Source organism: Myodes glareolus, chromosome 6 (genome assembly GCF_982192425.1).
Source record: "Myodes glareolus chromosome 6, mMyoGla1.1, whole genome shotgun sequence".
NCBI lineage: Eukaryota > Metazoa > Chordata > Mammalia > Rodentia > Cricetidae > Myodes > Myodes glareolus.
In genome coordinates this window covers 1,631,486-1,652,431 of record NC_142031.1, presented here as the reverse complement: position 1 = coordinate 1,652,431, position 20,946 = coordinate 1,631,486, and the positions used below count along the sequence as shown (strand labels likewise).

The 20,946-nt window shown below is 48.4% G+C and overlaps 1 protein-coding gene across 3 annotated transcripts in view; it reads left to right on the top strand.

Annotated features, from left to right (window-relative positions):
* Positions 1–30: 30 nt before the first annotated feature.
* The window catches only part of Morn1 (MORN repeat containing 1), a 59,620-nt gene continuing 38,704 nt past the window's right edge, over positions 31–20,946 (top strand). Inside the window, exons 1-8 of one of the 3 annotated variants that reach the window (XM_087906777.1) lie at positions 31–239; positions 939–1,010; positions 6,601–6,642; positions 7,643–7,753; positions 8,664–8,754; positions 9,450–9,537; positions 17,390–17,486; positions 18,127–18,237. In XM_087906777.1, coding sequence (XP_087762903.1) covers positions 164–239; positions 939–1,010; positions 6,601–6,642; positions 7,643–7,753; positions 8,664–8,754; positions 9,450–9,537; positions 17,390–17,486; positions 18,127–18,237 — 688 coding nt within the window. In that variant the 5' untranslated portion in view covers positions 31–163. Of the gene's footprint in view, positions 240–938; positions 1,011–6,600; positions 6,700–7,642; positions 7,754–8,663; positions 8,755–9,449; positions 9,538–17,389; positions 17,487–18,126; positions 18,238–20,946 lie in introns of all 3 variants that reach the window. The other 2 variants (XM_087906776.1, XM_087906775.1) reach the window with 2 other exon arrangements.

The window sequence follows — 20,946 nt, the reverse complement described above, 5'->3', positions numbered from 1 at the left end:
AGTGCGCCGTGCTGCACAGGCGCATTGGTGTCCTGGGGGCTCCGGAGCGGACGCCGGCGCTGCGAATGTTACGGTCGCCAAGACAGTTCCTGGCCCCGCCCCGTGGCAACCGGAAGCCAATGGCAAGCGTCTTTACGGTTGCTCGGCAACCTGTGGCGGCAAGATGGCGGCGACTGACGAACGGACCCCGGCTTCGCTCCAGCCGAGTCGGCCCTCACCGAGACGGCCACCGCGTGACGGTACGAGCCGCGTACCCCGTCTGGAGCTCGGTCGCTCTGGAGGGCAGCGCTGGTACTTCTGCGGACGGGCCTCGGCCGCGGTCGGTGGCTCCGCAGGCGGGGTCGAAGCTGCGGGCTCTTGGCCAACCCAAGTTAGGTGGGTGGGTAGAGCCGAGGTCAGGCTGGGGCAGGGTGAGCGTGCGGTCTGATGGGAAATTGTCCTAAAACCGGAGAAATAGGGTCGGTATGAGGCCAGAGTCCCCGCTAGTGCCGCTCTCTCCCCGCCCCAGGCTGCGATGCTAGCCCGGAGTCCTTAGGGGTGAGTGTGGATTTTTGTTCCGTGGTGAAGGGCCTGGCAGGATGAGCTCCTTGCCGTCTTCTCACCGAGGCTGTTCCACTGGTTCCCCGCCCTCGCCACCACCTTTTGAATCCCTTCTCAGAGCCTGCAATCAGTTTTTGTCCTAGCCTTCCTCTCGGTGAACCTACCTTTTTCGTTGGCGCACGTTCACGTAGCAAAACCCAAAGAAGCAGCAGCTGGGCCAACGATAAGCAGAACTGAGCCCTGTACATTTTGAGCAGTTAATCAAGGTGAAGCACACTGTCATGTTGAAAGGGTTGAGAGTCTAGAAATGACCTGCAGACTACCCCAGACCCTGAGCCGCTCCATCTGTGTCTATTGATGTCAAACGGTCACTGTGTTCATCTTTTTTCCACATACAGGCTACGGCGTATATGTATACCCAAATTCTTTCTTCCGTTATGAAGGAGAATGGAAGGGAGGGAAGAAACATGGTAAGAAGCTTCTAGTCATTCCAGAGGACATACCCTTGTAACTCGGAGCCAGTTTTCTGAGAAGCTTGGGGAGGCAGGTGTTCTTCTACCAAGCACAGAACAGTACTGTGCCTACACACCGGTACCACTTTGCCCCAGTCATGCTGGAATCGGTGTAAGACCAGTTCCTGTAAGCTTGGAGCTGATCACATGCTTCTCTCTCTCTCTCTCTCTCTCTCTCTCTCTCTCTCTCTCTCTCTCTCCCTCTCCCCCCTCCCCCCCCCATGCGTGCACACACATGCCGTCATCATGGCATGCTATGTGTTTGTTATTGGACATCCAGGCTCCTAATGTTTAGCCTGAGTTTCTCTGTACTCCAAAAAAAATTAAGAAACAAACTTGGTAAGCAAGCGAGAACCCTTTTCTCTCCATCATGTCTGTGGCAGCATTACAGTTTATAGAAAGCCACCAGACAAAAGTTAGAGGATATGTAGATTTTGCTATGAGATGGTGAATCTCTTGGCTCCTAGGAAAAGGCAACTGTATTCTCAGCAGGCTGCCTCCCATTGCCTCTTTTGGCAGCATGGGTGGTCTGTTATAATTTCCTAAGTAAGAGTTACATACAGGCAAGGCATTATGGTTTGTTTTTGATCATAAAAATGGTCAGTTTGTAAACGGAGACTGCTCATTCATTTCCCAGCCACCCAGACCCGAAAAATCACACGAAACTACATCAATTACAACACTGCTTGACCATGACTCAAGTGTATTTCTAGCTAGCTCTTACATCTTGAATTAACCCATTTCTAATAAACTATGTATCACCATGAGGCTTTGGCTTACCATTTTCTTCCTTTGGCAGCTACATGGTGTCTCTCTGACTCTGCCTACTCTCTATAGATACTTCTTCCAGCCTGGCTATATTCTGCCCTGCCATAGGCCAAAGTAGCTTTATTCATTAACCAATAAAAACAACACATATACAGAAGGCCATCCCACATCAGCTCCCCTTTTCTGTCTAATTAAAAAGTAAAGTTTTAACTTTAACATAGTAAAATTACATATAACAAAACAGGCATCAAGCAAGAATTGCAGTTACAATATTTAATCTATTTGTATCTCTGACAAAATTAAAGAAAATATTCTATTATCTATTTTATCTTTGTGAGTTTAAAGTTTCATATCTAATTTGTCCTTTATCATAACTAAGGAAAACTATAATTATAACTATTTGTCTTCAACTTCATCAAAGACTCCAGAAGGATATAATATTACCTAAGTAAACATGAAGTGCATTGTAAGCAACTTCCAAAGTTCTAGAATTGACAGAGACATCTTGCTGCCTGGACAGTCACCCAAAATTCCTCTGTAACATTGGGGCATCCATCTTTAGCCTACAGGCCCATAGTATCTGGCAGACATCCATGAAGCAGGAAATTTGAAAGACTGTTTTGCCTATATTGGCAGTTTGTCAGTCACTTTCTTCTGTGTCCTGCAGAATGTCTGGCAGCTCTTTCATGAAGCAAGAACCCTAAAGTACTGTACTGTCTCACCTTTTTTTTTTCCTTTTCTTTTTATTTTATTTTATTTATTTATTTATTTATTTATTTATTTTTTGAGACAGAGATTCTTTGTAAGTTTGGAGCCTGCCCTGAAACTAGTTCTTGTAGAGCAGGCTGGCCTCGAACTCACAGAGATCCACCTGCCTCTACCTCCTGAGTGCTGGGATTAAAGGTGTGTGCCACAACCTCCCAGCTTGTCTTACCTCTCTCACCTCTTTTGGCAAGGTCAGTAGTCATTTTTCTGTGAGTCCTGCATGTCCAGTTCATACAACATACAACTAAGCAGTCCAGGCATGAGCAGTTTCTCGCCCAAATGGCTAACAAACTCCATAAGGTGGCTCTTCGATGCCCATCATCCTCTTGAAGTAATTAGTACTGCCAGAAGCAGACATGTCTTACTGTTGAGAAAAGTCTAAGTTCTTTTTTTTAATTTATAATTTATTTATCTTTTATTTTATGTGCATTGGTGTGAAGGTGTCAGGTCACCTGGAACTGGATTTTCATACAGTTGTGAGCTGCCATGTGGGTGCTGGGAATTGAACCCAGGTCCTCTGGAAGAGCAATCAGTGCTCTTAACCGCTGAGCCATATCTCCAGCCCCAAAAGTCTAAGTTCTTAATTGCCATATTCTGTAGGTCTTTGGAGTGTTGAAGATTATCTAACTGAAATACATCTCTATATATCTAGAAAACCTACCTAACCAAATATAAATTTTGATTATTGTAGATGACTATTAATCTGTATTTCTTAATTATTCATTACATTTTAAAATGAGCTACACAAACACAATACCTTAAGGAAGAGCAGAAATGTATACGCACGGAGTAGCAAAATCAACCTAAAATTTATATCAATACACCAAGATCAATACCAATGCAAAGTATTCATCTCTGTATCATATCCCACTTATTTTTTTATAAATTAACTTTGACCATTATTTATAGCCAACCCTTTTAAAATGAAAATAAACATTTATAAACAATTATTTTGGGGAATTTGTGTGTAGTTTTCTTCAAACTGCTTCCTGCTGTTTGTTGGGTGAAGTATATTTTTAGTGTTCACAGAGACCTTTCAGGGGGATCTTGCTCCATCAAACCACATTAGCCTGGAAGGAATCCACAGGTTCCCAACCTCTGTGGAAACAAAAGCAGAACCTGTTTTGCAAAGCAACATATCCTTAGACTAAAATTTTGAAGTCAAGATACCTTTATGTTGGTTTAGCTTAACAGCCCCCAGAATCAAATGCCTCTCTGCAGTTAGCTCATTAACAGTAAAAAGTTAAAAAAAAATACAATAATATACATAATCCAGACTCTCTTGTATATATTTCATCTTTATGTGGCTTATTTTTTAACTCTATCACTTTTTGATATTTATTTTATTGTCTTTTCTCCTTTAATCTGTGACTATACTCTTGTCTATATTTTTTTCTTCTCTCTCCCAAGCCTATGTACATTTTTTAAATATTTATTTACTTTTCTATTTATTTATTTACTTATTATGTATACAATATTCTTTCTGTGTGTATGCCTGCAGGCCAGAAGAGGGCACCAGACCCCATTACAGATGGTTGAGAGCCACCATGTGGTTGCTGGGAATTGAACTCAGGACCTTTGGAAGAGCAGGCAATGCTCTTAACCTCTGAGCCATCTCTCCAGCCCGCCTATGTACATTTTTTAACACACTGTGACTCATTCAGAGGTTTATTTTTTGTCTAAATTAGTCTTTATTGAATATCTGTAATCATTTTCTGACCAGGAACACCTTTTTTTATTTTAAATGCTAAGGTGTGGCTAGGACCAACTCTGTAACCCTGCCTATTCGCTCCACCCAATCTAACATGGCAGAGGTATGTTCACCGCCTCTGCAGACCTTACTCGCCTCCCCAGCTCCAGGACTCAGCGGGTCTATGTCGCTATTAAGCAGTTTGTAACGTGCTGCTCACAGACACATTTAAATGCAAGCCTCCTAAAAGATTCAGCTGTTTGTACTTGGCTCTAGCTAACAGAGCCCACCCAAGAAAATGCTGCTATCAAGAAGCTGTGCTTAATTAACTCTGTTCTTTTGTGTCTAGAATTCCTTCTCAAGCTCTTTTAGGTTTTATGTGGACGTGGTTGCCCCCACGTTGGTGCACCATTATAAACGGAGACTTCTTGTTCATTTCCCAGCTGCCCAGACCCAAATAATCACACGAAACTACATCATTTGCAACACTGCTTGACCAGTGACTCAGGTGTATTTCTAGCTAGCTCTTACATCTTGAATTAGCCCATTTCTAATAAACTGTGTATCACCATGAGACCGTGCTTTACTGGGTAAGGTTCTGGTGTCTTCCTCCCACAGCTTCATGGTGTCTTTCTGACTCCGCCTACTCTCTATAGATACTTCTTCCAGCCTGGCTATATTCTGCCCTGCCATAGGCCAAAGTAGCTTTATTCATTAACCAATAAAAGCAACACATATACAGAAGGACATCACACATCCTAGGAAGCAGTGGCGCACGCCTTTAATCCCAGCACTCAGGAGGTAGAGGCAGGCAGATCTCTGAGTTCAAAGCCAGCCTAGTCTACAGAGTTAGTTCCAAGATAGCCAGAGCTATCTATACAAAGAAACCCTGTCTCAAAAAAGAAAAAAAAAAAAGAAAGAAAAGAAAAAGGAAATAATTAGCCAGTGGCAATGGTGGTACACATCTTTAATCTTGGGAGTTGGGAGACAGAGGCAGGCAGATTTCTGAGTTCAAGGCTAGCCTTGTCTACAGAACATTTTACAGGCCAGCCAGGACTACACAGACAAAAAAAGAAGAAATGACCATATTTTCAGAAAACCTAAGCACAGGAAAGTACTGGGTCTAGACTTTTCCAGTGACTGGGCTTCCTGGATTTTTTCAGTTTGTCAATTCTACCCGCTCAGTACACTAGAGGGCTTTTCCTATCTACTGGCTACCAAAATATTCTCATTTTCTGTGTTTTTTTTGTTGTTGTTTTTTCTGTTCATTCTGAGGCACAGTCTTGCTATATAGCTCAGACTGGCCTTGAACCTGGAATCCTTTTGTTTCAGCCTCCCAAGTGCACCACTGGACCCAGCCTTTACCAGTGTTTTATTTTTTACTTTTTTGTTTTCTTGTGACCCCAGGGCCTGTACCTGTTAGGCAAATGCTCTACAACTAGGCTATCTCCTTAGCACCTTTCACGTTTTGTGAAAAACTATCCTAGAACTGACTATGTAGACCGTGCTAGCCTCAAACTCTCAGAGATCTACCTACCTCTGCCTCCTGATCGCTGGGATTAAAGGTGTGAGCCATCAGGCATCTAGAACTATTTTCAGAGTTATCTGAATAGCACCCACTTTTTTTTTCCCTAAGATTTACTTTTCTTTATATGCATTGATGTTTTGCCTGCATGTATGTCTGTGTGAGGGTGCCAGATTCCCTAGAACTGGAGTTACAGGCAGTTATGAGCTGTCATGTGGGTGCTGGGAATGAACCCAGGTCCTCTGGAAGAGCAGCTGGTGCTCTTAACTGCTGAGCCATCTCTCCAGCCCCAAGCACCCACTTTTAAGAAAGATAGCTCAAAAGTTAAGAGTGCTTACTACTCTTGCAGAGGACCTGAGTACAGTTCCTAGCAGCTACATCTCAGGTAGCTTATAACAACAGCCCATAGCTCTAGCTCCAGGAGACCTGACACCCACTCCAGTCTCCATGGGCACTCTTATGCATGGCACACACATACACACACACACACACACACACACACACACACATATGTGTCCTGTCTCCTCGTGTGGATAGAGGAAAGGTCTGATCTGCACAGCTCACGCCTCTGTGGTCATTTCAACTGAGAAGCTGGCGTTCAGGAATGTTTCGGTGGGTTGTTTTGTTTATCCGAGTTTCCAGTATGTTGCCCAGGTTGGCTCAGACTCCTGAGTAGCCTGGTTACAGATCTGCACCACCATAGCAACTGAAGTTTTCACTGAAAAACAATCCCAACTGACTGGGTTGTTCTATGGTCATTCCCACTCCCCAGCTGACTGCACATTGATTTCTCTTACCAGGTCACGGGAAACTCTTGTTTAAAGATGGAAGTTATTATGAAGGTGAATTTGTGGATGGAGAAATCACTGGGGAAGGCTACCAACACTGGGCCTGGTCAGGTTAGCATTGAACATAGGTGGGCATTGACTGTACCCATAAACGCTCTCAGAGTTTATGGACACACAAAGTGCTGTGTGTAAGCAGGGGCCTCCGGTTCCACTAACGAGAGAACAACAGCTTGCAAGCGGGGGCAAGGCAGTGTGAGCCTACAACCTGGATGACCTCCATGCCCGTGGAAGGCCAACCTAGTGAAAGGTGCCCTGGGGTCTCCTAGTTGAGGCTCTGCACTTACCTCTATAGACAGCTTGGTCTTCTCCTTAACACCTAAGTGGAATAAAGATTTACCAGCGCAAAGGTACAATTTTCCTCCATATTAAAGATATTTTAGGCCAGACATGGTGACACATGCCTTTCATCCCAACACTCAAAACAAACAAACAAAAGATATTTCAGTCACGCTGTATCCTTGAATGGGAAAACTGCTCCATAGCTTCCTTGCCATGGGGTATTTCCTAGAGTTTCAGGCCTCACATTAAGCGGGCTGTTGATGCTCAGGGGAACTTTTCTCTTGGGCTCAGCATTGAGTTGTTTTTAAAGAGCTGAGAAAGAAGGCTCATCCTTCACTCTGTACCATCAGTGCTACAGGGAGGTTTCCCAGGACAGCCTGCCACCTCAGCCAGGACAGGAAACACTAGTCCACTGCGTCATTTCCTTCCTCACGGTCCAAAGAGTAAGAGACAGACGCCAACCAGGTGTCGTAGCTGTACCTTTAGTACCCCACTGGCAAGGCAAAGGCAGACTGAGCTCTGTGAGTTTGAGGCCAGCCTGGTTTACAGATTGAATTCTATGACAGCCAGGGCTGCACAGAGAAGCCCTGTCTCAAAATAACTTTAAAAAAAAAAAAGAAGGAGGAAAGAAAAGAAAGTGGCATCTCCACTGCTACTGGTTAGGGCATAGCAGAGAAACAGAAAGCAGCTGACTCTTCCCTCTTATCTGCACCAGGAAACACCTACTCTGGACAGTTTGTCTTAGGAGAGCCACAAGGACATGGCATCATGAAGTACAAAGTCGGAGGTCACTATGAAGGGGAGCTCCTCCACGGCCTGAGGGAAGGTCTGGCGCCCTGTGTGTGCTCGGGTGGTGGAACCACTAATGTAGTCTGTCTGAATTTAGAGGGTAGAGAAAGACAGGAATTGGCGCCTCGTCTCTGCTGATAGTGCATTTGAGCCACGTACAGGTTAAAGCAGCTCACAGTTATTTAATGACTATCATGGGTCCTCCAGCTTGGCCTAAGACAGGTCTCCTTGCTTCAGAGTGCTACAGTCATGGTTTGACCAGATCCACTCTCCTAAGAATTCTCTAAGGGCCTAAGTCTGTCACTTCCTCTGTGGTCTGCAAGCTAAGGGGGATAAGGGACAGATTGAAGGGGTACCTGCCCCTTTGGGCACTGTGGCAAGTGCCCTGCCCTTCCTGTTAGCCATACCATGTAAATGAACCTAGCAGGCTCTAGTGTGTATGAGTGTAGAGGGAACTTCCTTTTCTTTCTCCAGGTTTGCTGGAGTTAGGGAACAGAAATATCTCTTAGTTTCTGAATTGTCCAGAACCTGAGCATATTGACAGTTCAACAAGGCCACATCTTCATTGATGATTCCCTGCCCTTTCAGGTTGTCAAACCTTTCAGGGAAGCTCAGGAGAGACTCTTAATCCCACATCTAAGCCATCCACCAAAAAACAGAAGTGGTTTGGAAGACCTTCTGTTTGGCCCCATTCAGAACCTGTATCAGCCTTGCTGACCTGGGCACTGGCACTATCTGTCCCGAAATGCATCTACCTTTCTTGTTTGAGCAGGCTTAATCAGCAGCCTAGGAGGCAGCCTGGCCTCTATAGGGGACGCTGGTACTCAGCCTTCTGCCCGGATTGGGTGCAGGCAGAGCTACTCCAGGAGGCTAAGGGAGGAAAGGAGAAGGGTCATCACTAGCAGGGGGTGTGGAGTAAAGTTGGTATGTTTTGGTTCTTTCATTAGGACAGGGGTTTCTGGAGGACCAGGATGGGCAGGTGTACCAGGGTTCCTTCCATGACAACAAGAGACATGGCCGTGGGCAGATGATCTTTAAGTGAGTATGGGTCTGAGAGGTATAAGCTGGTGCTTGGGAACAGGAGTGGCCCCCATAACTCCTAGAGTGCTGATGGCCTTAGGGCTTTGGTAGGTAGATTCTGTAGAAGTGCTAACTAGTACCCAGGCCTAAGGTGTGTTCTGAGCCTTTGCTGTTTCTCTCTATGTCTCTGTCTGTACGTGTGTCTGTGTCTGTCTGCATCTGCCTCCTCCCACACTTGTTGAATCCAGGACCTAGCATCTTTGGGTCAGGCTGGTACAAGAGTGAACCCAGGTTTGGGCACTGGCCAGCAATGCCATTATCTTTCAGGCAAAGGGTCAGAGACCTTAAGCCTGTGTTCGGGTTCCTAGGTGGATCACACCTGCCCTTGAAACAGGCAGTCACCTCTCCCATTTCATTCTTTCTGTCATTTTCTATTTTGAATAGCAGAAGCCAAACATGTCCTTCCTGCACAGGGCCCAGCATGTTCTGGAAAGTGGGACCTGCCATAGGGGAGATGGGGTACGTGCAGACATGTCCCCGGCTGTCACCAATCCTCCTGAGCCAGCTCTGGCAAGTCAGGAGCTCACAGACCATCTGCTCAGGGCCTATTTTTGCCTTGGCCCTGGTGTGCTTGCTGTGCCTGGTCAGAGGAGTCAGTTTGAGTCACTGCAGCCACCTGGCGCCTACCTGAGGGTCCTGTGCTGTGCCCTCAGGAATGGTGACAAGTACGAAGGCGACTGGGTTCGAGACCAGCGTCAAGGACATGGGGTGCTGTGCTGTGCTGACGGCTCCACTTACGAGGTACTGCGCTTATTGCCATGGGGGGATGGGGTCATGAAAGGGCTGGGAGTCTTGGTGGTGTTTACCCATACTTCATGTGGCGATGCTGTGGAAGTACTGAGCTCATGTTCAGCTCATTCTCACACCCCACGCCCCACGCCCCACCCGGGGTGCTGACTTTCCTTCTGTTTATTAAGTCCTCGTGTGGAATGAGCCCTGTGCTGTGAGTCAGGTTGACAAGGAAGCCTGAGCTCTGTCCACATGCTTGCTCTTGTCCACATGGGAGGAATGAGATACTGTGAGTTTTGTGGGCAGAAGACAAGACTGTACTAGTGCCATTACTGAGAAGTGCGAAGTTATTGGCCAGGAAAACTGGCACGCTACCAGGAGGGGCACAAGAAGAAACACGGATTACAGTGCAGGGAGGTCCTGAGACAGGGCAGGGCTAGCTCCACCATCTCTGCGCTGACTGCATGCCAACTCCTAGCAGGAAGCAGGAGCTTAAGGCTCCTGGAATCGGGCATCCCTGCTACTGCAGTTGTCACAGGTGAGGCCCCGGCGGGATCCAAGGCAAAAAGCCCAGGTGTTGCCGCTTGCTGTGATAGTGATGCGAGCTCTATTGGGGGTTTCCAACAGGAAGGAAGGATACGCTTAGGCCTCAGACTCCGGAGTGTCAGAACTGCCTCAGCTACTAATTTCTTGTTGCGTCACAGGAACCAGGATAGTGTGATTCATATTTTTCCCAGATTTCTCAAGTGACAGAGTAACAACTGGAAGGAACAGGCCCCTGAAAGTAGGAAGAGCCCCGCCCAGTTCCTACAGAACGGGGAAGAAGGGTAGCCACAGGTCTACGGGCGGGTGTGGGGGTGGGGGAACTCCTGTAGGAGATTGCCCAGATGCAGGACGCTCAGAGTGGTCCCTGCTGACTCCTAGAGGCCTTTGACCCTAGGGAACCACAAAACCCTCTTGCCATAGCGCCCGCTGCTCCCTCTGCTGACTGCTGGCATTGTGCCCACTGCCTAGGGATTTGTTTGGAGCCCGACTCCCTAATGGAAATGGAGTGGTGTAGGGCAGCTCCCACAGAACTGCGGGGCCATAGAAGCCTGGCACGGGTGCCCATGTCTGTTTACAGAACAGAAGAGTTCTGCTTGGGTAGATCTTAGCCGTGACTTAGTAGGGTTCCTATTGCTGTGATAAAACACCGTGAGCAAAAGCAGCTTGGGAAGGAAAAGAACTTGATTAGTATTGTACTTCCTGGTAGTAGCCCATCACTGAAGAATGGTCAGGGTAGGAACCTGGAGGCAGGAGCTGAAGCAAAGGTCATAAAAGAACGCTACTTACTGGCTTGTTCCCCAAGGCTTGCTCAGCTTTCTTACAGCACCCAGGACCACCAGCCCCAGGGGTGGCACTGCCCACAGTGAGCTGGCCCCTCCCACATCAATCATTAACCAAGAAAATGTCCTACAGACTTGTCTTCAGGCTGATCCTACGGAGGCGTTTTCTCAATTAAGATTCTCTGTCAGATGATTCTATCTTGTCTCAAGTTGACATAAAAAGGAGCCAGCAGGACTGGTCTGGTCAGTGCTGTTGGAGTCTGCGTGGACACTGCTAGCCCAGACGCTGCCTCTGATCTGTACCTGAGACAGTGCTTGTCACTGTATGTGCTGCTACGAACAGTCACCAGTCTGGTCCCTCCCCCTTTATCCTCAAATATGTCCCAAGCAGGATCAGTGTGCAATGGTAGTGAGGACCCAAAGAAGTCAACGTCTCTCCTGCCTGTCCTGCACCCTGACCGAGTCCACCATGACTATGGCCACACTACGCGGTGTCTAGTTTCCAGTGAGTAAGGCCAGGCCTGTTCCAAACCCTCCACTTGTGGGTTCACATAAGCTCCCCACATCTCTCTGAAGGAGCTGTTTGCTACATTTTATAAATGGGGAAACTGGGGCCCAGACTTTTATTTCCCAGTCCATATACCTGACCCTTCCATCCCTGGGATTTGGGAGAGGCCTTGTGCCACTGGGTCCCTCCAGAACCCACCCCACTGCTCAGGTATAATGGATAGCTGCCATGGACAGCCCAGAAAGTCACCTTCACACCGCCACCTGCGCCGGAGTGAGAGGCGGCTTAGAACTCTCTCCAGCCCTGTTTTCAGAGACAGTTCTGTCCCACAAGTACTCAGACCTCCAGCCCAGCTTCACTGCTGGTCATGACTACTTCCCTGATGGCCACTGACCATCAGTGGCTAGGATTTATGGGGCCCGGCCTCAGGCCTTCCCTTTCTGAAACCTGAAAATGTGTTGCCGTGGCCAAGAGACGTGAATGCCTCCTTTCACCACCAACAGCCTACAGTATATCCACCAGGGGGCAGTCCAGATCTGCTCACCGGCGGCAGCCCAGCCTTGGGTCCTTGTTCCAAGTTTGGGTGGAAATGCTCTGGGCCTTAAGGCAAGCAGCAGAGAGGCCTAAATGCCTAAACAATGAGCACAGGCCTTGAGACTGCCACACAGGCTAAAGCTGTTGAAATTGCCGTGGCTTTTTCTCCCGGATCCAGGACTTGAACTCCACAGACCTCTTCATGAAGGCTTAATCCTCAGCATTGCCCCCCCTACCCCAGCACTCTGTGGCTAGTCAGCAGGAGACCTGGGCAGCGTTTAGAGGAAGGGATATATAGGCCTTTGGCTTTGACACACAGGCTGCACCAAAAAGCAATCACATGGGCTAAAGCAGCCACCATCAAGTCCTCAGGAGTGATCAGAGGGACCATATCTGGACATATAGGTCCTAAATTCCATGTTTTTACAGTGGCCTTGGTAAGGCTAAAGAAAAGCACCTTCAAGGGTCCTATGGACACTGACCAGAAAAGGACACCCAAGGCCAAGAGGAAAGGTAGACATTCTATCCAGTGCCATCTGGAACTCAGAACTGACTGCCAGTCTGAGACAGCTTCCCTGACCTGCACTTCTTAGGGGATAAAAGGTTTCACATGCTGCCTAAGTGAGAGAAGGTAATTACCCAGTCTGTCACTCAACTCTCATTAGCCAAGAAGGTTTCAAGACAGAGGGTTTCATGAGGCTCCAGCTCAGCTGATGACCATCTCTGCACTGGGTTTTTCCACGCTAGGGGCCACCATCTGCACGGAGTGGAGGACAGAGATATCAACCAGGAGAGGCCACGAGGCGGGAGGGGCCACGAGACATGCTTCCCGCAGGCACACTGTTCTTTGTGTGTCATTAGTCAGACGCAAACAGGAAGTGTACCGTCTTGTCCATTTTTAAGTGTCTAGTTCAGTGGCATTAAATGCTTAAATTATTGTGTGGCCTTTGCCACTGTCCATTCAAAACCCATCTATGTAATCAGATTCTGTCCCATTAAACCCAACTCCCCATTGCCCTGGAGCCCCGGCCCCCACCTTTCTTGACTCCTTTCCTGACTGGCATTTTTCACTGAGCATCATGGCCTCAAGCCCATTCTCACTGAAGCATGTTCAGGAGCCCCCTCTTGAAGGCCGAGGGGCCCACATATATACATGTTCCATTTCCTTTGCTCATTCATTTCAACGGACCCTTGAACTGCACCTTCTCTGAACCACTAGGAATTGTGCTCTGAGCATTTGTGTGCAAGCCTGTGGGTATGTAGACCCAGCAGTGGAATAGCTGCATCATGTGGTAATTACATTTTTAAGTTTTTATGGAGCTGCCAGATTTTTCCGCAGTGGTTGCACTGTTTGAAGTTCCCAACAGGAACCAACGGAGGCTTCCATTTCTGCATTTCCTAGTGTCTGCCAGAGTCCCCAGTCACTTAAACCAATACCCAGTATTCCCTGAGCAGAGGTTCTAGGAGGAAGGGCTTGGGTCCAGAGACGGCCGGCAGCTGGCATAGCAGTCGTGGGAACGTGAGTCCATCCTCTCCCACAGCATGGACGTGGATGTCACTAAAGCTCTGGCTTCCTGAAAACCAGCATTTCCCATATTGGTTTTCCCAGAGGGCAACCTGCTGTTTGGCACACCTGTGCACAAAGGAGACAGGTGGCTAGCCTTATGGGCATCTTCATCTGCGGCAGTTCTCAGCTTCCCCCTTTGCTGGCACGTCTGGAGAGTCTCAGGGGCCTGCATGTCACCAGACAGATGAAGACGGGGCCTGTGGCTACCTCCTGTATCACTTGCCTGCCTTCCTTGGGCCAAGAAGCTCCAGGCCAGGATGGAAAAAGCATTGACTCAGGCCTGTCTCTACCACTGAAGATCCCGGGAATGTGGGACAGTGGAGCCCTCATGTCCGGGGGTAGCTCTTCGAGAGTTAGCTGCTCCCCACAGTGGCCCCTCCTGGAACCATCACAGCCACAGTTGGTGCACTAGCGCCAGCATGTCCGTGTCCTACATGTTCCACATGCCGAAATCCTAGGAGGATGCAGACCATCCTAACAGGCCTCCTGTTACTGGACCTGCCATCTCTGCAAGCTGGAAACCAAGCTTCACGACAGTCACAACCCCAGGAGGAGAGCCGAGCCAACCCTTCATAGGTGCTCCAAGGGGAGCAGAAGTCCCCAGGTTTAGCAGCAATCAGTAATAATTGCCTCCTCCATGCCGTAACATCATGGAGGCCAACTCGGTAAAGGTCTGGAGCTTGTTGACCTCCCAGTAAGGACCAAGATGTGTGAGAACAAAGAGGTGAACTTGTGCCCAGGTTGGACTTGCACCCAGATCCACATCTATGGTCTGGACACCACGGAGCCACTTCTAGTAAAAGTGTAGGAAGAAAGTGGCGTGGGTTAACTGGAAAATGTTTCCCACACCGAGAGGGGCCAAGCGAGCGTTTGTTTCCTGCAGCTCACTGTCATAAATGTGGTCCGCAGCTGTGGAAGACCAGGGCAGGAGGAGGACTGAGCTCCATTCTCTGGGGTCACTGTGGCAGTCATGGAACAGACTGATAGACTCTTATCCGTGTATCCCTTTCCTGACACTGGCTCCTTGTTTGACGTGTGCTTGCTTGGTTTGGGGTGCAAACCTGAATGCACCTCAATGACTTGTATAACTTGCTATGTCATCGTCTTCACCCTCTTCAGTCCTATCATATATATCCACCCTTCCCTGCGTGTCAGGCAGCAGCTGGGCAGAGAAGAGGAGAGCAGGTGTCTCTAATACCCTGGGGTTTTGTGGTGATAGTGTGGTGCCCTGCTCCACCTCCCAGTGGCTGAGACTTGCAGACTGAGTATTGCCTGGGCATCCCTCAAGCCTCTCTGGATGCTCACAACTCTTGGCTCTCAAGTCCAGACCAGTACCTGCCCAGCTGCCTCCTTGGGCTGGTACAGGGAGACCGTGGAAGGGTTTTGTTATCTGCAGGAAGCTGCCTGACACTTTCAGAGTTGTTTCAGTATCTATTCGTGGTCTGGATGCAGATGTCCAGTATAGAATCTATAATATCAATCAGGCAAGTCCATAGGTTAGTGTCTTTTGTCTCTTGCACACATCTGTAGCATCCAAGTACTGACCTGAAGCCAGGAACACCAAGCTCCAGCTCTTACCATATGGGCTCTGATTCTAGCATGCAGCCCACTGGCCACCCACCTCGGGGACAATGGCAACTGTTATGGGTGGTAAGCACTGTTAGCTGCTCTGGAGATGCCAGGGAGCAACTGGCTGAGAGACTCCTGTGGCAGACTAGTGCCGCCCACAGCTCCTCACCCACCACTGCCCGGCCCATCGGCCTTGCCAGCAGGCACCTCCACATCGTTGTATTTATCTCTGTCGGTGCCCGGGCACTCCCTTCTTGCTACTTCCCTCCATGACAACCACCCTGTGAGCAGGCACCTGGTCACACGCCCTGGCCTGCCCACGGCCCGTCCTCCCTCCTTTCTGAAGGTCCACACTGGCACTTTCCAGGAAGCCCAAGTGGGTCCAGTGAGCTCAGAGCCCAGGACATTTGCGAGTCCAGCCAGGGCCAAGGTGGCCCCTCCTGCGGTATCACCAGCCATCTGTGTGCTGTTGCCACCCTTGAGAGAATCGGGCCAGAAAGGGAAGGATTGGGTGCAGTGAGGACAGCAGGCACAGGAAGGGATGGGGAAGGTGCTAGGCTGGCCTGCTTGATGGGACACCTGACTTCTCACGGCGAAGAAAGCCAGGCCAAGGGAAGGCCCTGTGCTGTGGGTCACCTGCCAGGCTCCTGAGCAGGGCTTCTGAGACTCACTGTGCTCTCCAGAGCTGACCTGGCTCCTTTTTCCCCAAACCCGGTGCATCCACGTCTGCAGTGACGAGAAAGGACTGTCACGGTCAGAGTGGAGCAGACACTCTTCATAGCACAAGACCGTGGATCAGTGCCACATTCAGTGCATGATCAGTGTCACGGTCAGTGCGGAGCAGACACTCTTCATAGCACATGACCGTGGATCAGTGTCACGGTCAGTGCGTGATCAATGTCATGGTCAGTGCGGAGTGGACGCTCTTCATAGCACATGACCGTGGATCAGTGTCACGGTCAGTGCTCAGTGCGGAGCAGACGCTCTTCATAGCACAAGACGTGGATCAGAGTCACAGTCAGTGCGTGATCAGTGTCATGGTCAGTGCGGAGTGGACACTCTTCATAGCACAAGACGTGGATCAAGTGAAATGGCAGGGTGAGTGACATCTGCAGGGTCAGGACAATTGTCAACTGCGCACCCACCATCAGCCACTCCAGGAATGGACCAGAGTTTGGAACCTCAGGATTGGAGGAATGGAGCCCCTCAAAGCATGGAGCCTCTCTCAGGAGTAACTTGACAACTCTCAGGATGAAGGCCCATCCACATCCCAGAGGGACTTCTACCTGGGTGAGCAACCAGGCCCCGCCCACATGTTCCACAGCTGGCTCCTGACCTCTCTGGAACTGAAGGGGGCCCCTAGCGCTGCCTGGCTGCCTGTTGTTTGTGAATAAGGCCTAGAGGCATGAGAGTCTCAAGGTCGGCAAGGCACCCGTGGGCACCTGTGCCCAGCACTTAGCCTGTCTTTGCACACACCTCGGGAAATCCAGCTCCCTAGCTTGTGGTGGCTGCCCTCTCGGCCACCCATGAAAAGCGTTCCTCGCAGATTCTTGGGACTCTGACCCTACTGAGGGCTTCAACCTTCTCACCAGCTTCTCACCACAGCCTCTCAGATCTCTAGGCCTGAGTGAACCCCACCACCCACTTTCCTATTCTGTCTGCATTCTCAGACACTAGGCAGTGCTCCCCTCCATCAGGAGCCCAGGCTGCAGGAGTCCAGGACAGAGTAGGGCAGCTGGTGCCCAATTAACTTCAGCAGAAGAATGACTTAAACCAAGCCTTTTGTTAACTTTCTTCCAATACAAGTAATTCATAACCAAATAGAGCACCATTCTGATCTTAAATTTTTTCTATGGCAGTAATCCTCCTGCTGTTTCACACAATTGCTTGGGAACCCAGGTGTACTATAGAGGACGCAAACGGGGCACTGTGAGCGGCACCTTGCCCCCACTCGAGGTGTGTGTGCTCAAATTGTGTGTTGTAATTGCCTTTTCATCTAAAAGCTCCGGGCATCAGAGCAGCCCACCTTGGTCCTGGCCCATTGTAGTCGCGGGTTCAGGTTTCCTGCGATCAACTAAGTGCCACATCTTTGTATTGGGAGGCCTTTGTGCACACAGTGCGCCTGTTCAGTGGTGTTTTGTTTGCACGGTGTACGCTGTGCCTTTGTTCCCCTCTTTCCTGGTGTCATTAAAATTCAAGGGGAAAACACTTAGCAAAGCAAATCGGATCCCTCCTAACAAAATGTCGCGCTTCACCACCAAAGTAAGGCTGCATGAACCTCGCAGCCTTGGACATTCCTATAGTAAAGGGGCCTAGGACTCCTTGGAGCCATCCTCTAAGGCCACCTTGTTCTCTGTGCAGGGGCAGTGGCACAATGATGTCTTCAGTGGGCTGGGCAGATTGGCACACTGCTCGGGAGTCACTTACTGTGGGATGTTTATCAATGGCCACCCAGCAGGTAGGCATTCCCAGCCTTCCCGTTGTCCTGGTGGGGTCTGCTGAGGAGCATAAGATCCATCCCATCCCTTTTCAGACAAAGCATATTCTAGTTGATTTCAAAAGGACTTGTGGCTATGCAGACCCAAGTGGGTCTCCCACCCATGGGGGTCTTCCAGCTCCAGCCACACCACGGGCTCCCCCTAGCCACAGTACCTCTCAACCATAGATACCTCCCAGACATAGGGCCTCTTAGCCACAGGATTTTGGAGTTACCTGGTCAAACTATGCTGGTTTGACACCCCCACCCCTGCCTCCCTGTGTGGCCTCCATGAGGCTCTCTTGAGACCGCTACACTCTGACCTGACTGCAGAGTGACCCACGTCTACCTCGGCTTGGTACCTTCCTAGCCATCCTTTGCTTCTGTGTTGTTCCTAGTGGCCTCTCCTGAGACTTAAGACAGAGATGCTGTCCCAGGGCTGAGCCTAGCCAAGGACATGGGTCCTTCATCTAAACCTTCAACCAGCCTGCCTATGCCCAATAGGTTCCTGGGGGCCTCAGTCCTAGCAGCAGCATCTTAGTAGACCCTCCAACAGGGTGAGAAAGGGCTGGAGCCCTTGGGCTCAGCTGTTACAAACACTAAAACCCTGTTCTGCCCCCAGCACAGGCTAAGAAAATCGTGATCGTGGGCCCAGAGGTACTGGAGGTGTTCCAAGGCTCTCCCTTCACGTTGAATGTGCAGCTGCAGCAGGATGATGGAGAAATTGCCAAGAGTAAGTGTCTTCAGGGTGCTGATCCTACTCTTCCGGGAGAAATGGACTGCAGGCTTTCAAGTAGAGCAAACCTGGGTAAGGTGGTCGGGTTGCTCCTGAGATAATATTACAGAAGTCCCTGCAGCCTGGTGCCAGCAGAAGGCTCAGGAGGCCTGTAAGACACACAAGTAGAGGTAGTCTTTTGTGTGCGTGCATATGTATATATGTGTGCCTTGAGAGTGTGCATTGCACTCTTGAGCATGTGTTTTGGCACATGCAGAGTCGCTGACTAGTGCACACTGAACAGGACATAGAAGATAATAATATACAGTCAGCTTGGCTGAGCAAGTCAACATAGACCATAACTCAGCTAGGCCAAAGGCACCCTCTCATTTCCTCTCTCGGGTAATCAGCTTTCTTTTTTTAGGTAACTGAACCTCATACCAAGACAAGGTATGAGCCACTGACTTCCTGAAGCCCTACCTACCATGTTAATTCCTGGTATTTATTAATTCACCCAAGTTCAGTGCTTCAGTGAGAAAGTCATAATACATATATGGACAGGAGAGATGGCTCAGCAATTAAGATTGCAGACTGCTTCTGCAGAAGATCCAAGTTCAATTTGTAGTACCCACACTAGGTGTCTCAGATCCACCCATAACAGCTCAGGGCTAATAGCTTGGGGGGCCTGATACCGCCAGCCTCCTTGGGCGCTTGTCCTTGTGTGCACACAGACACTCAAATAAACATATAATTAAAAATAAAATCTTAGGTATCATTTACATATCATTAACTTCAGTATTAAATGATTCCATGATCTCATTTTTAAAAAATAATATGGCTATGTGTGTTGTGTGTCTCTGTGTGGGTATGTGTCCACGCATGCAGGCGCTCACGGAGGCCAGAAGAGGGTATCAGATCCCTGGAAACTGACCACGCTTGCCTCAGACTCAGTTTGAAGCTAAGGCAGGCCTTGAACTGATCCTCCTGTTGCCTCCGGAGAGCTGAGATTACAGGCACGTACCTTCCCATCCAGTTAGATTCCGTGATCTCTCTTGAGTATACAGATAGGGGCAGCTGCCACAACACCCCAGGGCCCTTTCAGAACAGGTCCAGGCCTCTAGATCCTGTTTCCAGTCTTGTGCCCACTCCAGTCCCTACTTCATTTCCTGTCTCTGTAGATTGGCTCTTGAGCATTTCGTACCCTGTGCGGTCTTTTGCTTACTTCCCATTTGCGTGTTTGGGGATGCAATGTGGCTCTATCCTCTACACTGCGCAGCGGCATCCTGTCGCCCAGATAGGGCTACACCTGACTGCCTGGCGTCCAGACTACTATCAGGGACAGTCTTGCTGTGAATACTTCACAAGTTTTTGTACACACAGATTTTAATTTCTCTGTGTATACCTGCAAGTTGCATTGCGGCATCATTGGGTCAATGTATTTTAGTTTTGTTTTTCGAGACAGGATTTCTCTGTGTAGCCCTGGCTGTCCTGGAACTCTCTTTGTAGACCAGGCTGTCCTCAAACTCAGAGATCCACCTGCCTCTGCCTCCCGAGTGCTGGGACTAAAGGCTTCCACAACCACCACCCAGCTAAGGCCTTGAACTTTTTGTTAATCCTCCTGCCTCAACCTCCTGACTAGTTGGAATTATCAGCCTGTGCAACCAGGCCCAGCCTGTGATAAGATTTCTAAGAGGCCAGAGAGGTCATTTTCTATCTAGAACTGAGACAGAGCTGTCAAGAGTCTAGATAATGGAACGTTCTGTTTGCGTGTCCCAGACAAGAGCACTCGGTGCGGGAGGACATCGACGAAAGTTTTTCCTTTGATTTTAATCAGTATATGTGTGTGTATATGTATATATGTATGTATATGTTTAATCAGTATATAATGTGTATGTATGTATTTAATCAGTATATGTGTGTATATGTGTGTATGTATATATTTAATCAGTATATATGTGTGTATGTATACATGTATTTAATCAGTATATATGTGTGTACATGTATATATGTATGTATATATTTAATCAGTATACATGTGTGTATACATATTTGATCAGTATATGTGTGTATATATGCATGTATATGTTTAATCAGTATATAATGTATATGTATGTATTTAATCAGTATATGTGTGTATATGTGTGTATGTATATATTTAATCAGTATATATGTGTGTATGTATGCATGTATTTAATCAGTATATATGTGTGTGTATGTATGTATATATATATTTAATCAGTATATATGTGTGTGTATATATTTAATCAGTATATGTGTGTATATGTGTGTATGTATGTATATATTTAATCAGTATATATGTGCTGTTAATATTTAATCAGTATGCATATACACACACATACACACACATGCTGTTGTTTATTTGGTTTGGTTTGGTTTGGTTTGGTTTGGTTTGGTTTGGTTTTCAAGACAGGGTGTAGCCTGGCTGGCCTGGAACTCACTCTGTAGACCAGACTGACCGAACTCATAAAGATTGCCTGCCTCTGCCTCTGGGATTAAAGGCATGGGCCACCACTACCCAGCAGAGACTGTTTTCTTATAAAAGTTTTGTTATTTTAGCGTTCATATTTAGGTTGTTGTTCCATTTTGAGCTAACTTCTGTGACTAAGACAAGTGTCTGGCCCATCCACCAGCCATGACTGTTGGGAGGGTCTGTCTCTCAGTTCTGCCAGCTGACTGTATGCCCACTTTTATCAGGTAACTCTAATC